The sequence below is a fragment of the Aulonocara stuartgranti genome, assembly GCF_965226115.1.
Source record: "Aulonocara stuartgranti genome assembly, chromosome: 3".
NCBI classification, from domain to species: domain Eukaryota; kingdom Metazoa; phylum Chordata; class Actinopteri; order Cichliformes; family Cichlidae; genus Aulonocara; species Aulonocara stuartgranti.
The window spans coordinates 57898050-57919501 of NC_138941.1; the positions used below are offsets into that span (position 1 = coordinate 57898050).

The window sequence follows — 21452 nt, forward strand, 5'->3', positions numbered from 1 at the left end:
ATCAGACAACAGATGACTAAAATGGGTTTTGAAATTGACAACAATATACAAGCTATAAAATATGGTCTGTTTAAAGAAAAAATGTATGACAGTAAAAGACGCCTCTTTTGGCTTATTATGTGTGTCATTAACACCCACATTTGGAAAACCAGAGCCAAGGTGGTCATTGAGCAAAAAATGATAGATAGCGTTGCTGTGTGCAAAAATATCCTTACAGACCTGAGAAGGAGGAAGACTTTAGAACAAAAAAAGAATAACCTTTTGAAGATATAATTAATGTTAATATGTTTGATTAATTTAACTTTTGTATTATTTAACTTTTGTATTAATGTATCTATTGTAAATTATTAAGAGATAGCAAGGGTGGTTAGGAAAAGACCTGCCGTGGGAGCTTTTATTATTGTAATATGTAAAATAAGATGTGAATAATTTGTGCATGGTGCTTGTATTATGTGTATTTGTAATTGTGAATTTTGATATTTAAATAAAGTGATTTTTAATAAAAAAAAAAAAAAAAAGCAAGGACTGCAAAGGACTCGGAAAAGGAGGCGCCAAGCGTCACCGTAAAGTTCTCCGTGATAACATCCAGGGCATCACCAAACCGGCCATCCGCCGTCTGGCTCGCCGTGGCGGAGTGAAGCGTATCTCCGGTCTGATCTACGAGGAGACCCGCGGTGTGCTCAAGGTGTTCCTGGAGAATGTCATCCGCGACGCCGTCACCTACACTGAGCACGCTAAGAGGAAGACTGTGACCGCCATGGATGTGGTGTACGCTCTGAAGAGGCAGGGCCGCACTCTGTACGGCTTCGGCGGGTAAACTCATTCTCTCCAATCCATCAAACGGCTCTTTTAAGAGCCACCCACTTTCACTTTCAGAGCTTTGTTCTGCCATCTTGTTGGTTTTTGTCATGTAGAGGGAAGTCATGAAAAAGTAGACCAATCTGCCAGTATCCCCAGCAACTTCTGAAGTACTATGTTATAACTTAACAATTACCAACTGAGATTCCAAACATTAACTTTTCGCTTTTCTTGAGTCTGGAATATTAACCCGTTTGTCATGTGTGCTTTCCTTTCTCCTTAACTGACAGAGCCACAAACTGAACTTAAAGTTACAGACCTATTCAATACCACTGTTTCATTAAACTCTCCTATAGCAGGAGTGTAGACCAAACGAAAGAACTGAAAGATTTCACTGATTAACCAGTTTATTTGTAAATGCTGTCCTGCCACAAATCCGCTTAAAGCAGAAGTACTTATTAGTGATGGGATTTCTGGCTCTGCTAACTAAAAAGAGCCAGCTCTTCAGGTTGTTTTGTTGCTTTAATTTATGAACAATAAAAGAAAATTATTCACAAAAGGAAATACCAATGCAAAATAAAGTGTTTTTATTTATACATGTTTATATATAAATGTATGCGGTGGCCCCTGGAGACAAAGCATGTACAAATTCCAAAGCATATTTCTAGCGTTAACTGAACTTCCAAAACAGAGCTATCTAGATCACTTAATTACAGAAATGAAAGCATATGTGTATTGTTTGTGTATTTATACACAAGCACTCATATATATTCAAATAATTTTTAAAAAAATGTTCATTTACCTGTTACTACCACACACCAAATCTGGTCGTTAGTACTTCCTGGCTTGTGTAGCCACTAGGTAACAAAAGCTCAACACTGCACCGAGCATCCTGGAGCACTTCTGTTGTGTTTTCTACATGTTTTGGAGTTCGTATGTGCTTCGGGGTTTGTACGTGCTTTGTCTCTAGGGTCCACCGTAAATATACTTTTATTTATTCACTCCACATAAAATGAAATAAATCATATATTACAAAAATCAACTATTCACAGTTCAGCTTTTAACTATTTACATTTTCAGCTTTTTCCTTTTAAACAAATTTAAAGTGAAACACAAAACACTGCAAACCACAACACAATTAAATATAAATTAAAATATGAAAACAAAAAGATGTACATTCTCTGTCATATGAGCCTGCATGAATAAACTTTCTGAATCCTTTATCATCCTCAACTAAAAATAGTTGTGGATGATTACTATACCTTTCTAATGTGACGTTGTTGTCCCTGGCTCTCTTTCCCTCTCTCTTCCTCCTGCTCTGTTCCTGTGAGTGTACTGAGAGTGTAACTACCCCCCCCCCACCCTCCCAGCGCAAAGCACAACCCACAATCATAAGAAAAGAGAGAGAAAGAGAGAGAGAGAAAAAACAACCCACGGCTTGCAAAAAGGAGCCGGCTCGCATCGTTCACGTCAAAGATCCGGCTCTAAGAGCCATTTCGTTCGCGACTGACACATCACTAGTGCTTATGTAGTAGGTCTTTTTTTTTTTAAGATAACCAACCCACCTTTGATCTAGTACAGCAGGGGTCCCCAATCCCAGTCCACGAGGGCCGGTCCACGAGCCGGTGTCCCTGCAGGTTTTAGATCTCACCCTGGATCAACACACCTGAATCACATGATTAGTTCATTACCAGGCGTCTGGAGAACTTCAAGACATGTTGAGAAGGTAATTTATCCATTTAAATCAGCTGTGATGGCCGGCCCACGTCAACTGGGATTGGGGACCGCTGTAGTAGAGGGTGGACATGAGTGGATGAAGCCCTATGAAGCTTTCGAAGCCTCTTCCTGATGTGTGCCTGAAATTTTATTTTCACCAACATGCAACATGTCTGTTTAAACTGCAAACAAAGTATCAAAGGCAACTGTTAATGCTCTGTGATGAAATGACCCACATCGCAAACAAGAAGTTTTGCCAGATTGTCTACGTTGACGTGCTTCCAGGTAAAAAATAAATAAATAAATAAAGCTCCTTTGAGGGAGCAGATCAGAATTACAGAAAATACACCACACACAAAGTGTGTTTGCATGGAGCTCACAGCTGTGGTTCGCTGTTGGTCTAAATGAATCTTAGACCTAAATGAGAGTTTGTAGTGATTTAAAATTATAAATCTGAACCTCTTTAATCTACTCAGCTGTCTTTTTTTTTTTAGTTTTAGTTTACTACACAGATTTGTTTTTACAGGAAATTTATGAAAAGAAAAGTCTGGGTAATAACTTTACAATTTTACTGCATGCAGTAAAACAATTAAATGTGTTGCACATACTGATAGACTAACAGGCCCACTTCAGTTCTAGTGTGAACATGAGTTTGACACCTATGGATTAAATATTTAGTTTCATTACTTTAATCAAGTGTACTCTCAGAGGTTGTGAGTGGCTCTTACAAGAGCCGTTAGTCGGTTGAGGAAAGTTGCTGGATTTTATTTAGCTTTCTCATTCTTCTTGGCCTGGATGTTGGGCAGCACACCACCCTGAGCGATCGTCACTCAGCCCAGCAGCTTGTTCAGCTCTTCGTCGTTGTGGACGGCCAGCTGCAGGTGGTGGGGGATGATCCTGACAAGGGCGTAGATTTGTTTTTGGCATTGGTGGGGACGGACGATTCAACCACCGAACCCTGCCCTGCTTTTTGTCTGTTTCTTGATAAAAAAAATAAATAAAAAAGGAGAAATATACTTTCCTACATTTGCTATTCTACATGCTTTTAAACAATTTAAAATTACAATTCATAGTTTGAATTACTTAATGTTAAATTACTATTGAACAAATGACAGACTAAGAATTTTAGACTTTAGTTTACTTCAGTCATATTCCATATAAATCAGGTATCATACAAAAAAAAAAAGCTTGAAATACAGTCATGACAATAAAAGAATATGACTTTAAGGACTTAACAACATTACTTCAGTTATAGGACACTGTGTTGGTTCTTCTGTCACCTGACAATTGGACATAGATGACAACAAGAATACAATGGGTAGCTGCTTCAGTGTTTCTGCCGATCTTGATATTTGTCTCAAAAATGAACCCTATGAATATGTGAGTACCATTAGGATGAAATTGTGTCACCAACATGTTAACGTTAGATAACATTTTAACAGCCTCTGCAAACTAATATTAACATGTTTGCCTTACTGTCATGTCTATAGTATTCTATATGTCTGTGAAGGTTCTCAGTCATCCAGTATAATACTATAGTATTCTATAGCACATTTCAACTATCCGGTTGTTCAGTGATGACGCGACGAATCCTACTTCCGGGTCTAAAGTAGTCTGCGTCTAATATGGCTTTTGTGTTGTTAACATGTTTAATGTTTTGTATTTTCTTCTATTTGATCTCAAATGTTGACCTCCCTCGGCTTTTATTACCACTAATCATTTATTTAAGCTCAGTTTTTAAAACCTTAGGATGTAACTGCAGCCCAGCCCATGCAGCAGTATATGAATGACTAACCTCGTATTGTGGATGGATTATCTCAGTTGTTCTCCTGGCTGAAGTTTGGTCCTTTTACTTTTTTTTTTTTTTTTTACTAACTTTATTTAAAGTAAACAAGTTTACATATAAAATGCACATACACATACAATTACATATACAAAACCATGAGCACATACAAAAAGGAGAAACAAGGAGGAAAATCTAGCATCTGAGTCCACACAACGTTTACAGTTTTAATTCGTTCCAGGGGAAAACTTTCCCAAGTTTCAGGTCCATTGTTCGTCTTCTCCGCAGGTCTGTAATGATATGTTTACTCACCACATCACTACTTATCATCTTTTGTTCAAGTACTCCTTTGGCACGAGTTTTCCAAATATGTGTGTTTATTACACACATTACTAACCACAAGAGTCTCCTTTTGTCATCACACATTTTTTCTTTAAACAAACCATATTTAACTGCTTTAATATTAACATCCACATCATAGCCAATTTCTGTCATTTTCTGCCTGATCTCAGTTGTCCTATAACAATCCTTTTACAGCATCCTGGCATGCGATTACATTTGTTCCTGACCACCGAGAACACTCACGTTAACTTTTATCGAGTGGAAAAAAAGTTAGCTTGTTTATATTATGCTAACATAGCTGTGTCGCTAGCGGTCACGTAGCACATCATCATACCAGCTAGCCCAACTTCAGTAACCCTACAAACGTCACTGCTGTTTAGTTTTCTGTCTTCATTTATGCTGGAAGTGATAACAGAGCTGTACGTTTTAATTTGTTTCCAAAACCCCGCAGTCAGGACATGCTATATTGTATTTAGAAGCTAGCGAGCTAACTCCCTGCTAACTTCTAACTATCGAATAGGAGTCTATGCTTTGTACTTCAGAGCACTTGGCCTATCATATTGTCTAGTACAAAGCACTGAAATGTGATAAGCTTTGGAAAATAATACGTGAACAATTAAGGGAGAGAGCCATTACAACAGCATACAACAATTAATGCTTAAAAAAAAGTTTTGTAATGGAAGTTAGTGAATTGCCAACTGTGTAGTTTCTAGAATAGAAAGAGCATGAAGATATAAGTGCGAGTATGAGCTGCTACTACTACTGGACCGAGCTCTTGGTGTGAGTGAGGTGGCTCTGAAAAGAGCCGTTGTTGGTAGGAGAGCGTGCAGCTTAAGCTCTCTCTCCGCGGATGCGGCGAGCCAGCTGGATGTCTTTGGGCATGATGGTGACCCTTTTGGCGTGGATGGCGCACAGGTTGGTGTCCTCGAAGAGTCCGACCAGGTAAGCCTCGCTTGCCTCCTGCAGAGCCATGACAGCAGAGCTCTGGAAGCGCAGGTCGGTCTTGAAGTCCTGAGCGATCTCACGGACCAGACGCTGGAAGGGCAGCTTGCGGATCAGCAGTTCGGTGGATTTCTGATAACGGCGGATCTCGCGCAGAGCCACGGTACCAGGCCTATAACGGTGGGGCTTCTTGACGCCTCCGGTGGCCGGGGCGCTCTTACGAGCAGCCTTGGTGGCTAGCTGCTTCCTGGGGGCTTTGCCGCCAGTAGACTTGCGAGCAGTCTGCTTTGTTCTTGCCATTCTTCCTTACTTTTCTTTCCCTGTGATAAGAGCAGAAAATGTAGCGAACAGAGGAGACTCGCTGCTCTTATACTGTGTGACTGGCTGTGACGCGGTGCCGCTCCGGCTCGTGATTGGTGACGGGCTCCACGTGGAGCACCGCCCGCCTCGGTGTGTGTTGCTCATTGGAGAAAAGTGCATTGATGTTGCGCGCTGCCGCAAGCCTCTCTGCGATTGGTGCGTGACGAAGCTGCGCGCGCTCTGCGGAAATATAAGCGAGGCTTTGAGCTGATCGGGCCACATTTTCTCTCAGTTTCGATACTACGAAGAAAAGAACCTGTTAAAATGAGTGGGCGCGGAAAGACCGGAGGCAAAGCCAGAGCTAAGGCCAAGACCCGCTCATCCCGTGCCGGGCTTCAGTTCCCCGTGGGTCGTGTCCACAGACTGCTGCGCAAAGGTAACTATGCCGAGCGTGTAGGAGCCGGCGCTCCTGTTTATCTGGCAGCTGTGCTCGAGTACCTGACAGCTGAGATCCTGGAGCTGGCTGGCAACGCAGCCCGCGACAACAAGAAGACTCGCATTATCCCACGTCACCTGCAGCTGGCTGTGCGCAACGACGAGGAGCTCAACAAGCTCCTGGGGGGAGTCACCATCGCTCAGGGTGGTGTGCTGCCCAACATCCAGGCTGTGCTGCTACCCAAGAAGACCGAGAAGCCCGCCAAGGCCAAGTAAACGCAAAACGCTCGGCTTCACCAAAAACAAAGGCTCTTTTAAGAGCCACACACTTCTCTCTGAGCAAACATCCTTCTTTCTGTTAGTGTTTGTAACAACTTGTGTCCTGGGAAATGTAGATTATGCATCTTGATTTATTTTATAATTTATATTTATTCATGTCATCAGACAGAATCAGGGACTGAAATCCACCTTCAAATAAGAACTACTTTCATTAACTCTAAAGCTCTGTGAGTTTCATTCACAAAAGAATAGACTAAACAAACTTTAGGTCTTGATATAAAACTGAAGCAAAAAGCTCTGTCTCCTGCATTGTGGTGTGGGGTCGTGTTCAACCTCATTGCTCATCTTACTGATTAAGAATACATTGGATGTCACTAATTATTAGCTTAACTGACTGGACACTCATCATGGTTCACGCTCTTTATAATTAAAACAGTTTCTAAGCTCATGGAAACAGACAACACGCAGTTCAAACCTTGTTAAACACAGGAAAATATAACAACGTGAGGTGGAGAGGGACAGGTGGAGGAAAATGTGCAGCTGTTTGCGACGTGTTCAGCACTGCTGCTGAATTTGGGACATTTTGCAAAGTCACATCTACGCTTAGGGTTTAGTGTCTATTGTGAGTAGAATAAAACAATTCGAAGAATAGAATGTGTTTAGGTTTACTTGGATAATAGGGGGCAGCTGGTGATCAGAAGAACAGGAAATGATTCCTAAGTGTGGGTTTTGTTAGAATGACTTTGTCAACCTGTTTTAAGGACAATAGTGGATTTTTTTTCTCAAAGCTTTTCATGCGACCTTAAAGCTCTCAAGAATGACACTAAGTTGCTGAACCCTGACCTCTGACGTGCCAAATCAGCTTTTTTCAGCGATAAACTTTGGTGTGTAACTGTATAGTATGCAAAAGTGACAGTGGGGGTCTGCCTGTTATAAAGTGAGTGAAAGCTGCCTCAGCCAAGAACAAGAAGCCACAGTTACTAGTCTGGTTAGAGGACAGCCCCCCCAGACTGAACAATAGAATTAGTGGAAAACTACTGTGGAGGGGGACACAGGGCAGCCCCGGACTCTTTTTCAGCTCCAAAGAATCGGTGAGGTCAAGAAGTAAACCTCAAGACTATATTTTAAAAAAATTTAATTCCCCTCATCCTTCACGCTACAGAGCTCCATGGTAAAATAAATAGCAGTACGGGCTCAGCTTGGAGTAAAATGTGTCCTTGAAATCACACAATATCAATTCAACTGGACTAGATTTAGTCAGGTGAGGTTGTAGATTAGAGCTTTTCAAGTGGATTATATTAGCTGGGTATCATTAAAATATACAGTGTACTTCCAGTACAACAGCCAGTGTAGGCTTTTAAAAAAACTCAATATTTCATACGTGAATAATAACATGCGTCTATGAATGTATTATGTGTTGTTTAATAGAATACTTTAAAATGTAGTTGCTGACCTTTAACAGTTTATTTCTTGTATGATGTTTCACAGTAAAAGAAGCGGTGTGATGGCTTGTATTACGAAGGTGTGATTGTAAATATTGAGTTGTTAATATTTGTATTCTTATAGTTGTAGACTTGCTTAGACAGCACTAATGTGCACCATGATAGTAATCCAAGTTGTAATTGTAATGAGGACAATGGAGAAAAAAAAACCGTGTTTTAATAACATGGACATTATTGTGAATGACAGAGTGGTGAGTGAGTGAGAGGAAGGAGCTCTTGTGTGTTGCTGTGGTGGCTCTGAGAAGAGCCGTTGTTGAGTGTGAGAGCGGTGTCAGCTCACTTCTTCTTGGCTGCTGTGGCCGCCTTCTTGACTTTGGGCTTGGCGGCCTTCTTGGCGGGGGATTTCTTTGTTGCGGGAGCCTTCTTGAGCACCTTCTTGGGGGTCTTTGCTGCTTTCTTGGGGCTTTTGGGCGCTTTCTTGGCCGCCGCTGCGGGCTTCTTGGCCTTCTTTGGCGACTTCTTAGCGGCTGCGGGCTTCTTAGCTGCTGCTGCTGCCTTCTTGGGCGACTTCTTAGCAGCTGCTGCCGGTTTCTTGGCTTTGGCCGCGGCGGGCTTCTTGGCTTTAGGAGCGGCTTTCTTTGCGGGCTTCTTGGCTTTGCTCTCAGTAACCTTCTTGTTCATCTTGAAGGATCCGGAGGCCCCGGTGCCCTTGGTCTGCACCAGAGTGCCCTTCGCCACCAGGCTCTTGATGGCAGTCTTGACGCGGGCCTTGTTCTTGTCCACATCGTAGCCTCCGGCAGCCAGAGCCTTCTTGAGCGCGGCTGCGGACACGCCGCTGCGCTCCTTGGAAGCGGCCACGGTTTTCACAATCAGCTCGCCCACGCTGGGGCCGACCTTCTTGGGCTTGGAAGCCGTCGTCTTCTTCTTCTTGGCCGCCTTGGCCGGGACGGCAGCAGGTGCGGGAGCTTCCTCGGACATTTTCCTCTTTCGCGTCTGATCAAGATTCACGGTACAGTGATGGCAAGTCGGAAGCGCCACGCTGCACTTAAACGCATCATGAGAACCGTTGAGAGTGAAGGCAGCGCGCGCAGCTCTCGCGTGCCTCGCAATGCTTCATTTTGTGTTTCGTGTCTCGGGATCAAAGAGCTTAAAGTGAGTGTGTGAGCAGCACTGCAGGTCGACAGTGGAGCAGTCCACAGCGGGCTTGTGTCTCCTCGTGCAGGCCTCGTGTCGGGCTCTCGTGCTCTCTGCTCTCGGTTCGTGGAGCTCCCAAAGCTCGGCGACTCGGTGCGGAGGTCAGCGCTGCTCGGCGGCTTCTTGGACTCTTTTCTCTGCTAAAACCGGTGGAGCCGCAGCAGAGCTCCGTAAAAAGCCTTTTCCAGCTGATACACATGTTTGTTCACGCACTCCGAGTTAAAAGCAGCATCTGGTGAGCGCAGCTGTGGGACAAAGTGACGCTGCGAGCTCCCAGCAAACACACCGATGCTGCTGCAGGCCCACGGAGCAGCGAGACCTGTGTGACAGCTGCTCACTTCTAACCAAAGCACAGTTTCACTCACATTGTTGTACAGAAGCTTCATTAGTGACCTTACAGCAGCTCGCTTCCACACTTTGGCTTTGATCTTAGTCTGCATCCACAAACTGATCACTGAGTATCTCAATGTGTAATACTCAATACCTGCTAAAAACACCCAGCCATCTCACTGTTAATCACTCTCTTTCGCTATTAGTCAAAAATTATTTTATCCTTGTATCTATTCTATTTATTATTATCGTAATAAGGTTGTTGTTATTATTTGTTATTTATTTTATCCTGCTCTGCCCATGTGGGTGCATTTCCCAGCTCTGGCACTAATAAAGCTCATGCCCAGTATATCTCTGCTCCTCTTTCTGGAGGATTCTGTTATTATCCCACCTACTGAAAAATATGTGACCACAATTTTTTTTTGTGCATAAGTCAAATCCTGAACAATACCCCTGACCCACACCATCATGTGCTGACCAGTCACCGGAGTGTGTTTAGTGAGAGACTGAGATGACCAAAAATCCCCTCTGAACACCACAGGAAATCATTCCTACCTACCTCCTGTACAACTCCTCCATCTTATGCACAGCACTTACTACAATAGTTGCATTATATAAAGGCAGATAAAAAGGTGGCTATGGAGCCATCAAGTTAGGAGTTAGATTGAAGAAAGCTTTGATGGAAATTCCTCTGGGAATTGCAGAAAGCTGGATGTGAAGGACACAGCAGGGCCTGCCTGTGGCATAGGCAGTATAGGCAAATGCTAACAGTGTCATCCATCCAGGGGCACCACAAGTGAGGAAAAAATACAAAAAAAATGATGATACCAATTCATATCTTTCTTAGTATACACTTTGACATCTAATTAGCCATTTTTTGCCCTCTAATAGTCCAACAAACTAGCCCTTTGTATCCTGGTTAGTCTAGTTGTGTGTTAAAGTGCACATCAAGTTAGGTGGGTTTGTCATTTCAACCATGTGCAGTGCAGTACACAGTGAAGTAGTGATGGCTCGCTTGAAGCATGTGTCAAAAAAATCAACACACTGCTTCAGAAGCACTGTGTCGAAGCTTGATTCGTTTGGCCAGAATCACGTGATCAGTGACGTCCGAAGCTTCATTTAGAGTCTAACGGCTTCGGTGTCTGATTCAATGGTTTATAAGCAGGTGACTCATTCATTTGTGGAGTTTTTTGAGGAGGAGGAGAGGAGGTTCTGTTGTGTGGCAGTATTTTCTAGTGATGGGCAGATGAAGCTTCATGAAGCACTGAAGCTTTTCATCCAATTGGTTCACCCCAGCGCAAAGCTTCTTGAAGCTTCATTTGCTCTAGTAGGACACCTACTGGACGTAAAAATATTAGTTGGCATGAATTTGAAGAGTGTGGCCTTTTGCACACAGCCTGTAAATGTCAACAACAAAAGGAGTGTGTAAAACATGTATATTGTAGTGATGCAGTATACTGTGTATATTTATACTGGCAGTATGGAAAATGATCATTTGGAAATGCTTAAAATGGAAATGATCATTTACTGTGAGGTGAGGTGAGGTTGGGGTGTGGACGGTAGTTGTGCTTTTGTAACGTTGAGGTATGGACAGCTACACACTGAGGCCTCAGTCCTGCCCATATGTTGTGTAAAAACTAAATTTTCACTGCTTTTATGACCTTTTAGTGGGGAGAACATAGCTAAGATTGAATGATTTAACGAATCTTTTGAATCCTTTGTCCTCCACAATGCTAAATGGCTGGAAGTCCTCAATCACCATGGTAACCAGGTCTTCATCTATTTGAGATTGTCTTTGTCTTTCCTCAGGAGAACAAAGCACGAATATAAATATCACACACGTAACTTATAACAGTTGTATAATATTGTTATATCATTTAGTAACATTACTGCATGCTATATTATCATGACATTTGATGGCTCACCTGGTCTTGCTCCACAATCGGTGTTCCCCTTATTCTCATGCAAAGCTCTGTAGTGCCTAAGCATGGATGAGGTGTTGTTGTTATATCCCAGCTCCCTGGCACAGAGCAAACACTTCACCTTGTACAAAAGTAAAGACAGCTTAACATAAATTGTATTGCACCATCAGTATCATGACAATACATCTTCTGTAGAAATTTACATACCTTTGTTGGGAGGAATAAGATCAAAATGTTCCCACACAGGGGAGGACATCCTCCTCTTCTTAGCTGGCTCCATTCTCTCCTGACTTTCTCTCCTCACTCTCATAAACCTCCAAACTGTCTCCAAACTCTCACTAACCGCAACTCTCCATCAAACACCCACATTTTGAATGAAGTCTGAGGGGTTTATATCGCTGTCATATCTCGCGGCAAAGTTCGAACCACTTCATGAACCAGTCACGTGGTACAGCCGGGCAGCGAGGCTTCGGACGTCATCATTTTCAGCTCCTCCCATAAATGAAGCAATCCTCGATACGCGCATCGCGGAAACGCCCCCTCCATTACTCGACACACGCTCCGAAGCCTCGATACAGAACGTCACATCACTAGTATTTTGAGTTGATTTTGGTCGATCGGGTGGGTTTTCTATGGAGCGCCTGCAGGGGACATGGGAGAAAGAAAAATTAAGACGGATTAAGATTAATTTAAGCTAACGGGAGGTCGAGAGCTACTACAGCCGGGAGGAACACCGCTTTCCCGGCACATCGTGCCTCGACCTCCCGGTCGGCTTCGAGCCGGCGTTCGAAGAATGCGGCTAAAAGTTTTGCGAGATCTCGCAAAAGTCAGTCTTAATTTTTTTTTCTCCCATGCCCCCTGCGGGGCTCCGTAGTTTTCCAGCTTTGTGTTCTGGCTGTTTGCTTGTGTTTTGTGTGTGTTTATTTTAACTGGAAACGGGAAAAACTTAAAATGTCAAAAATCTGCTTTTCATAATATAAATATCATTAAACTTTAGAAAGACTTCCATTTGATTCGCAACATTTAATGTTACAAAAAGATATTTTATTTTTGAAATAATCTCAAAATTTTAGTCTAGAAAATGTGCAGCAATTGAATTTATTTCTTCTCTTTAGCTGATAGTTGGTGGGGCCCAGGTAGACTGTAACTGCATCTCTACCAGTTTTTCTGCACTCTTCGCATAGTGGAACAAATCCTCTTAAATAAAAATGGAAAAGGGATTACCTTAAATGCATCATGCTGTAAATTTGTAAGTTCATACGCATTTTTTCTGTCCATTTCACGATCAATTCTGCCCCCAGGTCAAAGATATGTATAGGAAAATTTCCCTAATATAATATTTATTAAAAAAAAAACCCGTCTAGCGATTAATTGTATAAGTGCATGGAGGTGGGACCTCACAGCAGAAACCGAAAACTGCAACAAGACGAATACAGACGACCAAAACTATACAGACACGACCATGCAATGAAAAGCTGCAACATGAATGTTGATTCTAGTTTTGTGCCAAAGCATTTTAATCTTATGATTAGCGCAACTTTGCATATAAGAAGAAAAAAAAAAAAGTATACTTTGAACTAAAACCAGGAGATAACTAAAAAGTCGCATTAATTCTGTTTGTAGTAAATATGTCTTTTGACAAAGTAAAAAGCAGGAACACATTTCTGTTGACTAGGGTTCAATACAGCGGATTAATATCACAAGATGGCAGAACAAAGCTCTGAAAGTGAAAGTGGGTGGCTCTTAAAAGAGCCGTTTGATGGATTGGAGAGAATGAGTTTACCCGCCGAAGCCGTACAGAGTGCGGCCCTGCCTCTTCAGAGCGTACACCACATCCATGGCGGTCACAGTCTTCCTCTTAGCGTGCTCAGTGTAGGTGACGGCGTCGCGGATGACGTTCTCCAGAAACACCTTGAGCACACCGCGGGTCTCCTCGTAGATCAGACCGGAGATACGCTTCACTCCGCCGCGGCGAGCCAGACGGCGGATGGCCGGTTTGGTGATGCCCTGGATGTTATCACGGAGAACTTTACGGTGACGCTTGGCGCCTCCTTTTCCGAGTCCTTTGCCGCCCTTGCCTCGTCCACTCATGGTTATTGTTTCTTCTCTGAACGAACAAAGTCGAATGAATCTCAACCCCACGGAGCCGTGTTATTATCTGTGCTCGGCGGACGTAAAAGAAAACAGACTGATCGCTGGACCGCTCGAAGCTCAGTGGCCCCGCCCACTCTTCTATTCTCTAAATGTGGAAATGTCTTTTGTTACTGACAAATTATGTCTAACCGAAGGGAGGCTCACACCAAATCGCAACTTTCAACCTCAGCTTTAGTGGAAAACTACTGAGGGGGGGGACACAGGGCAGCCACTGACTCTTCTCCTCCAGCTGGGAGGGCCTTAACACTACAGAACTCCATATGTTCAAATGTACATGAATCAAAATGGTTATGAAACGAGTAATGAAATAAATACATGGTAAAAAAAATAAATAGCAGTACGGGCTCAGCTTGGAATAAAATGTGTCCTTGAAATTACTGAATGTCAATTCCACTGGCCTAGATTTAGTCAGGTAAGGTTGTAAAGTAGAGTTTACTTCCACTACAACAGCCAGTGTAGGCTTTAAAAAAAAATAAAGATAGAACAATATTTCATACATTAATAATAATATGCATCTATAAATGTATTGTGTTGTTTAATAGAATATTTTAAAATGTAGTTGCTAACTTTTGACAGTGAAACAAGAGCATGGTGCTGCCTATAACAGACAGGACCACAGACGGGTCTAGAAAATGTGCAGCAATTGAATTTATTTCTTCTCTTTAGCTGATAGTTGGTGGGGCCCAGGTAGACTGTAACTGCATCTCTACCAGTTTTTCTGCACTCTTTGCATAGTGGAACAAATCCTAAGTAAAAGTAAAATTTATTTATATAGCACATTTCACAGATAAAAATCACAAAGTGCTTTACAATAAGATCAGACATACAAGTTAAAATTAATTAAAAGCCCGTTTGTATAAAATGTCTTCAGCTGCTTTTTAAAGGAGTCAGTAGAGTCTAGACAGCGTAAAGACAACGGCAGAGAGTTCCACAGCCTACGTGCCAGTGCCTGAAAAGCCCGATCCCCACGTGTTTTAAACCTAGTACGTGGGACCACCAGTAGCCTCTGACTTGAAGACCTAAGTGCTCGGGATGAAGCATGAGGTTTCAGCACGTCAGAGATGTACTGGGGAGCTTCACCGTGCAGAGCTCTAAAAGTTAAAACTAAAATTTTAAAATGAACCCTAAAATTTACAAGCAACCAATGAAGAGAAGCCAAAACTGGAGTAATGTGTGACCTCTTGTTTGTACCAGTTAAAAGTCTTGCCGCTGCATTCTGTACACACTGCAGAAGGAAAAAAAAAAAAAAAAAAAAAAAAAGTATTCTTTGAACTAATACCAAGTGTTTAATTAAAAAAAAAAAAAAAATCTCATTAGCTGTGTCTGTAGAAAGACAGTCACTACAAAGTAAAAACCGGAACACATTTCTGTAGACTAGGGTCAGTAAAGCGGATTGATACCACCCAGTGACACAAAAGTGGACATACGCGATTATAGTAGTTGTAACATAGTGAGCTGCATGTTTAACGGCAGGAATTCTGCTCGTCAGTATGACGTGTGTGGCTCTGAAAAGAGCCGTTGTGTTGACGTCTGAGTTGCAGTCAGCTTACTTTGAGCTCGTGTACTTGGTGACGGCCTTTGTGCCCTCAGACACTGCGTGCTTGGCCAGCTCACCGGGGAGGAGGAGTCGCACTGCGGTCTGGATCTCCCTGGAAGTGATGGTGGAGCGTTTGTTGTAGTGAGCCAGGCGAGATGCCTCGGCAGCGATGCGCTCGAAGATGTCGTTGACAAACGAGTTCATGATGCTCATGGCCTTGGACGAGATCCCGGTGTCAGGGTGGACCTGCTTCAGCACCTTGTACACGTAGATGGCGTAGCTCTCCTTCCTGGTCTTTCTCTTCTTCTTGCCGCCCTTGCCGGCGGTCTTGGTCACGGCTTTCTTGGAGCCCTTCTTGGGCGCTGACTTTGCAGGTTCAGGCATTTTCGTTCCTCGATACTCTGCAGTAACGAATGAGCTCCGTGACCGAGAGCGGCGCTTTTTATACAGGCTGTATGCTAATACCACTGCGCGGGCCCTCGGATCTCATTGGTGGAGCCGCACAGTGGGCCGGACGTTGTGTTGGAGGGAGTTTGTGAACTTTGCTGAAACAGGCGCGCATCTAACAAAGACAGTGGGCTGTGTGATTGTGTCCTCGTTTGCTGACAGTCATTTGTTCTAAATGAGCAGTACATGTGGAGCTCTGTGTGGCAGATATGGATGTGTTAGTAGCAGTATTGTCTTCAGACAACAATGAAACAATTCTGCCTGGTTTCGTGTCTCTGTGTTCCATGTCTCTGTGTTACATCCATATCCAAAAATTGTACTCAAATAAGAGTAGCATTACTTTAAAATATTATTACTCAAGTAAAAGTGAAAAGTAGATGTCAAAAAAGTTATTCAAGTAAGAGTAAAAAAGTACTTGGCGAAAAGACTACTCAAGTAGTGAGTAACTGTTTGAAATATCCGATTTATTTTTTAAATAAATTTTATCAGACAAACAAAAATTAATAAATATACAAATTTTACCATTTTCAAAAGGAATATATGTAAAAACATCAACAAAATAAGGCACAACAATTCTAATTTCCAGATTTCAGTTTTTCACAACATAAAGCTTTTTTCACCAATACCTACAGTAAATAATATAAATATATAAACATTGCAAACAATTACCAGTGACAAGATATGCTGTAAACCTTATATTCACTGAAGGCTCTCCCTCCCATTCTACTTTTAAATACTCTAGGAACAACAAGTAGGCCTGCAGAGCGAGAGCGAAGTGCTCTAATAGGGTGATATGGTACTACAAGGTCATTAAGATAAGATGGGGCCTGATTATTTAAGACCTTGTATGTGAGGAGCAGGATTTTGAATTCAATTCTGGATTTAACAGGAAGCCAAAACAGGAGAAATATGCTCTCTCTTCCTAGTCCCTGTCAGGACTCTTGCTGCAGCATTTTGGATTAACTGAAGGCTTTTCAGTGAGTTTTTTGGACATCCTGATAATGATGACTTACAGTAGTCCAGCCTAGAAGTAATAAATGCATGAACTGGTTTTTCAGCGTCACTCTGAGACAGGATATTTCTAACTTTAGAGATGTTGCGCAAATGGAAGACAGCAGTCTTACATATTTGTTTAATATGTGCGTTGAAGGACATGTCCTGGTCAAAAATGACTCCAAGGTTCCCACAGCGTTACTGGAGGTAGCATAAAGGTAATGTAAAGGATCTCTTGTATAGAATTGAAAATGAACTGGAAATTTTGAAGATGTGGTTTGATATCAATAAATTGTCCCTTAATTTCAAGGAGACTGAATTCATGCTTTTTGTGAGTAGAAAAGAATATGAATGAATATTTCTACATAATTTACTTCAACTTCTGCTAGCAACACTACTGAGGTGACTATAGGTCAGGAGGTGGAGCAGGTCATCTACTCCATCTTAGCCTTCAGCTCCTGTCAAGTTAAACCGATTTTAAAACAAATGAAAATAGCCACCGGTGTATAAGGACCTCGGCCCAATAGCCAGAAATCCACCCAGGCAAAGCAGCAGTTCGGCAATCTCTAAATTAAAGCAGGACATCACTTACACTGAACAGCTGACCTCAGCAGGAATATCCCTCCCACCCTGCTTCATATCTAGGGTTAGGGTCACACCCTAATAAGTAACGGCAAGTGGTGGCTGGAGTCTACTACAAGCTTCTCCGCAGGAATAATGTACAGGACTCCAGCAAAATCAAGGCGATGGTATTTTCCGCTGTTTGGCATCTCAAATGCCTGGCTTGTTCACAAGAGGGACTGTGCCCTACTGAATGTGAAACCGCTCCCTGTCAAAAGGTTTTGTCTAGCAGTTTCCATCAAAGGTTGGTCGACCATCATCTTCTTCTCCACCTCAAATGTTGCCTCAGCAGAAACATTTCACCCCAAGACCTTCACATCCACAACAAGATGTGCGTTATGACAACTTGGGACACCTGCCACTTCACTCTGACAACCGAGGCCGGTGTAACCTCTGTCCAAAGGGAGTGTCAAGGTGAAATTGTCAGAAGTGCAAAGTGTTTCTGTGAAGAATGCCCACCAGCAGTGCTTTGTTGCATATCACCGGAAATCTAACGCCTCTAAATCTCAATGGCAGTGGGTTCTATAGCACTACAAATCTCTTTTATATGTTCAGTGTACTCTGCTGCGAAGTTGCAGAAGTTTATAAGTTTTATTAAACTTAAAAAATTTTTTTTTGTGTATTCTGAGTTTTGCTATGAATGAAAATCTCTACTGTTTGGTAGAGGACTATGTTTAAAAAACTATAGAGTTGGTTAAAAAAATATCTAAACTTTGTTGCTGTTGTTCTAAAGGAATAAACAATGCAAAGAATTATTTCTTAAATTGCAGTTTTCTTGGTGTGAACCTCAAAGGGTTAATGCTTGAAGTGGTTACTTTCTAAGGATGTAAGCTGTACGGAGTACTGCACATGTAGCTTTGAATGATTCTTGATGAGGTATTGCTCATAGACTGTTTGGTTTTTTTACCTTAGTATTTAATAAAAACTCAGTAAAATAAATAAATAAATAAACAAACACAGAGTCAGTTGTCAGTTCTAAAATTATTGATCAGTGAAAACATTAAACATAACTTTGAACTTAAGCTGCCAAATGGCTGTAATCGGTTTCAGCATGTAAATACAGTTGTGGCAAGAGACAGAAAACACGCTGCTGTTTGCACATATTCAGTCCAGTTTATTGAAGAACACCTCAGGCTGTCAGGTTGAAACAGTCGGTCGTGGTTTTGTAACATAAACACTGGACCTCCTCTCAGCGTCCCCGCTCTATCTGCTATTCCCAAACAGAAAGGCTCAAGTTTCTCTGTGACTGCAGCTGCCAGTTAAAGCTGACGTCACAGCCCAATTTAACAGCATTATGCTAGTAATTAGAATCAAACATGTGATAAAGGAGAGCCCTTGAGGACAAATATGCATCATGGGAACTGCTGATAATGAATGAAAAAATCTTTAGGAAAATTTATCTGAGGAGAATTTTTTTATTTTAGTTTGGCTCCAGTCCCATCTGCTATCATGAAGAAGGCGGGTGTTTAACCTATGCTGCAGCGAGACACCGGGTGGCGATATAGACTGGCTTCATTCTTTGGGAGCTATTAGGTCATCTACGTTTTTTTACAGTCACTGGTGCAAATGAAGAGAATTTCATCTGAGTCGGTTGTAGGGGAAAGCCAGACTGTAGCCACCCTACAAAAAGAGCAAACCCTCACAAAAACATGATGACACTACACAACAAAGCAATAATAAAAAACAAAAAAAAATGTATGACAGGTGAAAAGCTAATAAAGTACTTCATTATAACAGTGACATGAAAAAAATGGCACAGAATACAAATTATGTGAATGACCATTTATGTTAAAAATGAGTGCTACACATTCCACTTGGCCAATCAGTGCCCTCTGGCTGCCTCCGAGGTCCCACAGGCTACCCCAACCCAATAGGAATTCTTCTACAGCCTGGTGGCTCCCTTCACCTCCGGTGTCCATGTGGTTCAGCAGTTACCACCACAAAAGGGCACCAACCATCTTACAGCCACAGCTCAATGAAGCTTCAGTGATGAAGGTGCTGAACATGGTCCAGTCAGTTTCAATGTCCTCAGTGTCGTACAGACTCCTGTCAAAGCTCTGCCGTAGGTGAGAGTGGAAGATGCCTCTACTAAGTATTCCCAACACACCATCATTAAACATTTAGGTCTGTCCAGTGTCCTCCCACGCTGCCTGATTTATCTCACCCCAGGTGGGGATCTTTTGACAGCTTAGCACCTCTCATCACTCGAGTGTCCAGAACATACGGCCGGATATCTGATGATGTTTACAAAACCGATCAGCATGTGACCTAGGGTGTCCTGGTGCCACATGCACTTATGGTGACTCTTGTGTTTAAATATGTTCTTGTACCTTATCGTACCATAAGTAGTGCAGAGACAACCCCTCGACCCGCCCAGTTCCTTAGAGAAAGGGGGGGGGGGGGGGGGGGACTTTCGGTCACGTCGGAAAGCTGAATCAGGCAAACGGACTCAAATGCAGATCACACACGGAGGCACTGGTGAATGGGATTTACAAGTCTTTATTTACAAAAGAGTGTAATAGCGATGGCTTGACTGTCAACTGTGAATCATGGTGTGACGTGACCTGTGAGAGATGTGTGATTTACTTGAAAGCAAGTAGAAAACATGAACTGTAAAAAATAACATAAGGCACTCGAATAACTATGGACACAGGGATTCTGTGAGGTGAGGGAAAAGGGAGTTTTCAGGCCAGGGAACGAAACCAGAAGTTTCTGAATGCCTGCAATGAGAGGAGACAAAGTTCATAAGGTGTTTCTGTGAAGAACGGTTGTGAATGAATCATGAACTATAACTGTACTTATTGGCACAGGAGGGGTTAGTGGCCCGGGTGAGAGGATGAGGGTTCCAGCTAGTGATCATCTACAGGTTGCAGTGTTGCCAACTCCTCAGTAAGGAAAATCGCTATTGGCTGTCCGAAAAGTCGCTAAAAAAACCATCATGGCCTAACAGGAACACAGTGGAAAGAAACTGTAGCATTCGGATTGTCTACATTCAGAGGAACTACTTCCTTTCATAGTTATGTGCGAAATGCGGCTGTATAAATGTCTTGCAGCCGCTGGCGTGCGCACTCACAACAATGGCTGAGCGTAGTTGGAGTCATGTGCGGATGTATTTTACCTCCACAAACAGCAGACGTTCGCTGCTCGTGTTAAACGTTATATATAAGTCACTTAGACAACCTAAAAATGTTATTGTTGGGCTTTTTTCAGTGTTTTGTTTGTTCGTGAGTAAATCGGTTTGGCTGAGATTAAAGTTATTAGATTAGATTAGATTAGATAAAATAAAACGTTATTAATCCCCCGAGTGGGTTCCTCCTTGGTTTTCACACAGCTGACTAAACGTCAAACAGAAAACTGATTAAACACAAGTGTGAGACAGTCGAGAATTTACGCCAGTGTCCTGTTATATTTTAGATAGCAAGGAGCAGACGGCTGAGTTTATTAAACTCCACCGAGACAGCGGTGACGCTAATCAGAAGGCTACACCGTCCAATTTCACGGCCGTTTACTTCCGGCCTACCCGACCTTCTGAGGACCCGGCCCACGTAGACCGCGAAGGCCGGGTCCCCATGAATTTGAACACGACCGTGGTTTGCGATACATGTGGCAAAAAAGTGAGGTGTTGTGGCCATACTTGCCAACCTTGAGACCTCAGAATTAGGGAGACATTCAAAAGGACTGTTGGGGGTGATAAATACACCCTTCTGAATGACATCCACCAAGTTTGAAGCAGAAACATTGTTTCAGTGACAAGATATAGGCCACAATCACTTTTTGGCAGGCTGAAAATGGCATATTATCAATGTTAATGTTTCTTTACAGGTTATCCAGCAGTTCTAAGGGACTGTTTGAGATGTAATATTTGACATATGACCCTTCTAGATGACATCCGCCAAGTTTGAAGCAGAATTATTGTTTCAGTGACAAGTTATAGTCCACAATCACAAGCACGCTAACGTCACATAAATGTGTTTGGGTTTTTTCCCTCCACGTTATATCAGTTGCACAGAAGTAGCTGGCAACGCAAGTAATCCGGGCGCTGCAGCTTTAAGCAGCTGCGCGCGCTCCCGCGGACGGCAATCAGTTTCTGGCAGACAATGACTTTTTGGCACAACACCGGCCTCGTCTTCCCTTCGAGAAGTGCATGCTTAAATGAAGAAGAGTAAAGATGAATGAAGATGAATAAAGATGAATAAAGATTTTGTGAAAATGACTAC

At 42.5% G+C, this 21452-nt stretch overlaps 5 protein-coding genes across 6 annotated transcripts; 1 reads left to right on the forward strand and 4 right to left on the reverse strand.

Moving 5' to 3' along the window:
• Positions 1-4831: 4831 nt before the first annotated feature.
• On the reverse strand, positions 4832-5902 carry LOC309701884 (histone H3.2). The gene has a single exon (XM_082526209.1). It carries the CDS (start codon positions 5879-5881, stop codon positions 5471-5473), a length of 411 nt encoding a protein of 136 aa, XP_082382335.1. The 5' UTR covers positions 5882-5902; the 3' UTR covers positions 4832-5470.
• Positions 5903-6205: 303 nt separating this feature from the next.
• On the forward strand, positions 6206-6599 carry LOC309701885 (histone H2A-like; the record flags this gene model as incomplete). Its single annotated transcript, XM_082526210.1, has 1 exon — positions 6206-6599. One exon carries the CDS (start codon positions 6206-6208, stop codon positions 6590-6592), a length of 387 nt encoding a protein of 128 aa, XP_082382336.1. The 3' UTR covers positions 6593-6599.
• Positions 6600-8269: 1670 nt separating this feature from the next.
• LOC309701891 (histone H1-like) lies at positions 8270-9122 on the reverse strand. The gene has a single exon (XM_082526217.1). It carries the CDS (start codon positions 9013-9015, stop codon positions 8374-8376), a length of 642 nt encoding a protein of 213 aa, XP_082382343.1. The 5' UTR covers positions 9016-9122; the 3' UTR covers positions 8270-8373.
• A 2176-nt stretch (positions 9123-11298) lies between these two features.
• On the reverse strand, positions 11299-13698 carry LOC309701876 (histone H4-like). 2 transcript variants are annotated; one of them, XM_082526198.1, is made up of 4 exons: positions 13267-13698; positions 11691-12124; positions 11487-11604; positions 11299-11354 (listed from the first exon to the last, which is right to left on the reverse strand). In XM_082526198.1, exons 1-2 carry the CDS (start codon positions 13572-13574, stop codon positions 11914-11916), a joined length of 519 nt encoding a protein of 172 aa, XP_082382324.1. In that variant the 5' UTR covers positions 13575-13698; the 3' UTR covers positions 11299-11354; positions 11487-11604; positions 11691-11913. The 2 variants fall into 2 exon arrangements, with proteins under 2 accessions (XP_082382324.1, XP_082382323.1); XM_082526197.1 differs by lacking the exon at positions 11299-11354 and having other exon boundaries at positions 11410-11604.
• Positions 13699-13775: 77 nt separating this feature from the next.
• On the reverse strand, positions 13776-16180 carry LOC309701886 (histone H2B 1/2). Its single transcript, XM_082526211.1, has one exon. It carries the CDS (start codon positions 15556-15558, stop codon positions 15184-15186), a length of 375 nt encoding a protein of 124 aa, XP_082382337.1. The 5' UTR covers positions 15559-16180; the 3' UTR covers positions 13776-15183.
• Positions 16181-21452: the final 5272 nt, after the last annotated feature.

Bases quoted from the DNA above. Each gene is read 5' to 3' on its own strand.
- LOC309701884 (XM_082526209.1), bottom strand. From the start codon at position 5,881: ATGGCAAGAACAAAGCAGACTGCTCGCAAGTCTACTGGCGGCAAAGCC.
- LOC309701891 (XM_082526217.1), bottom strand. From the start codon at position 9,015: ATGTCCGAGGAAGCTCCCGCACCTGCTGCCGTCCCGGCCAAGGCGGCC.
- LOC309701876 (XM_082526198.1), bottom strand. From the start codon at position 13,574: ATGAGTGGACGAGGCAAGGGCGGCAAAGGACTCGGAAAAGGAGGCGCC. The intron at 12,125-13,266 runs GTAAACTCATTC...TGTCCCCTGCAG, and splicing joins ACTCTGTACGGCTTCGGCGG to GCGCTCCATAGAAAACCCAC.
- LOC309701886 (XM_082526211.1), bottom strand. From the start codon at position 15,558: ATGCCTGAACCTGCAAAGTCAGCGCCCAAGAAGGGCTCCAAGAAAGCC.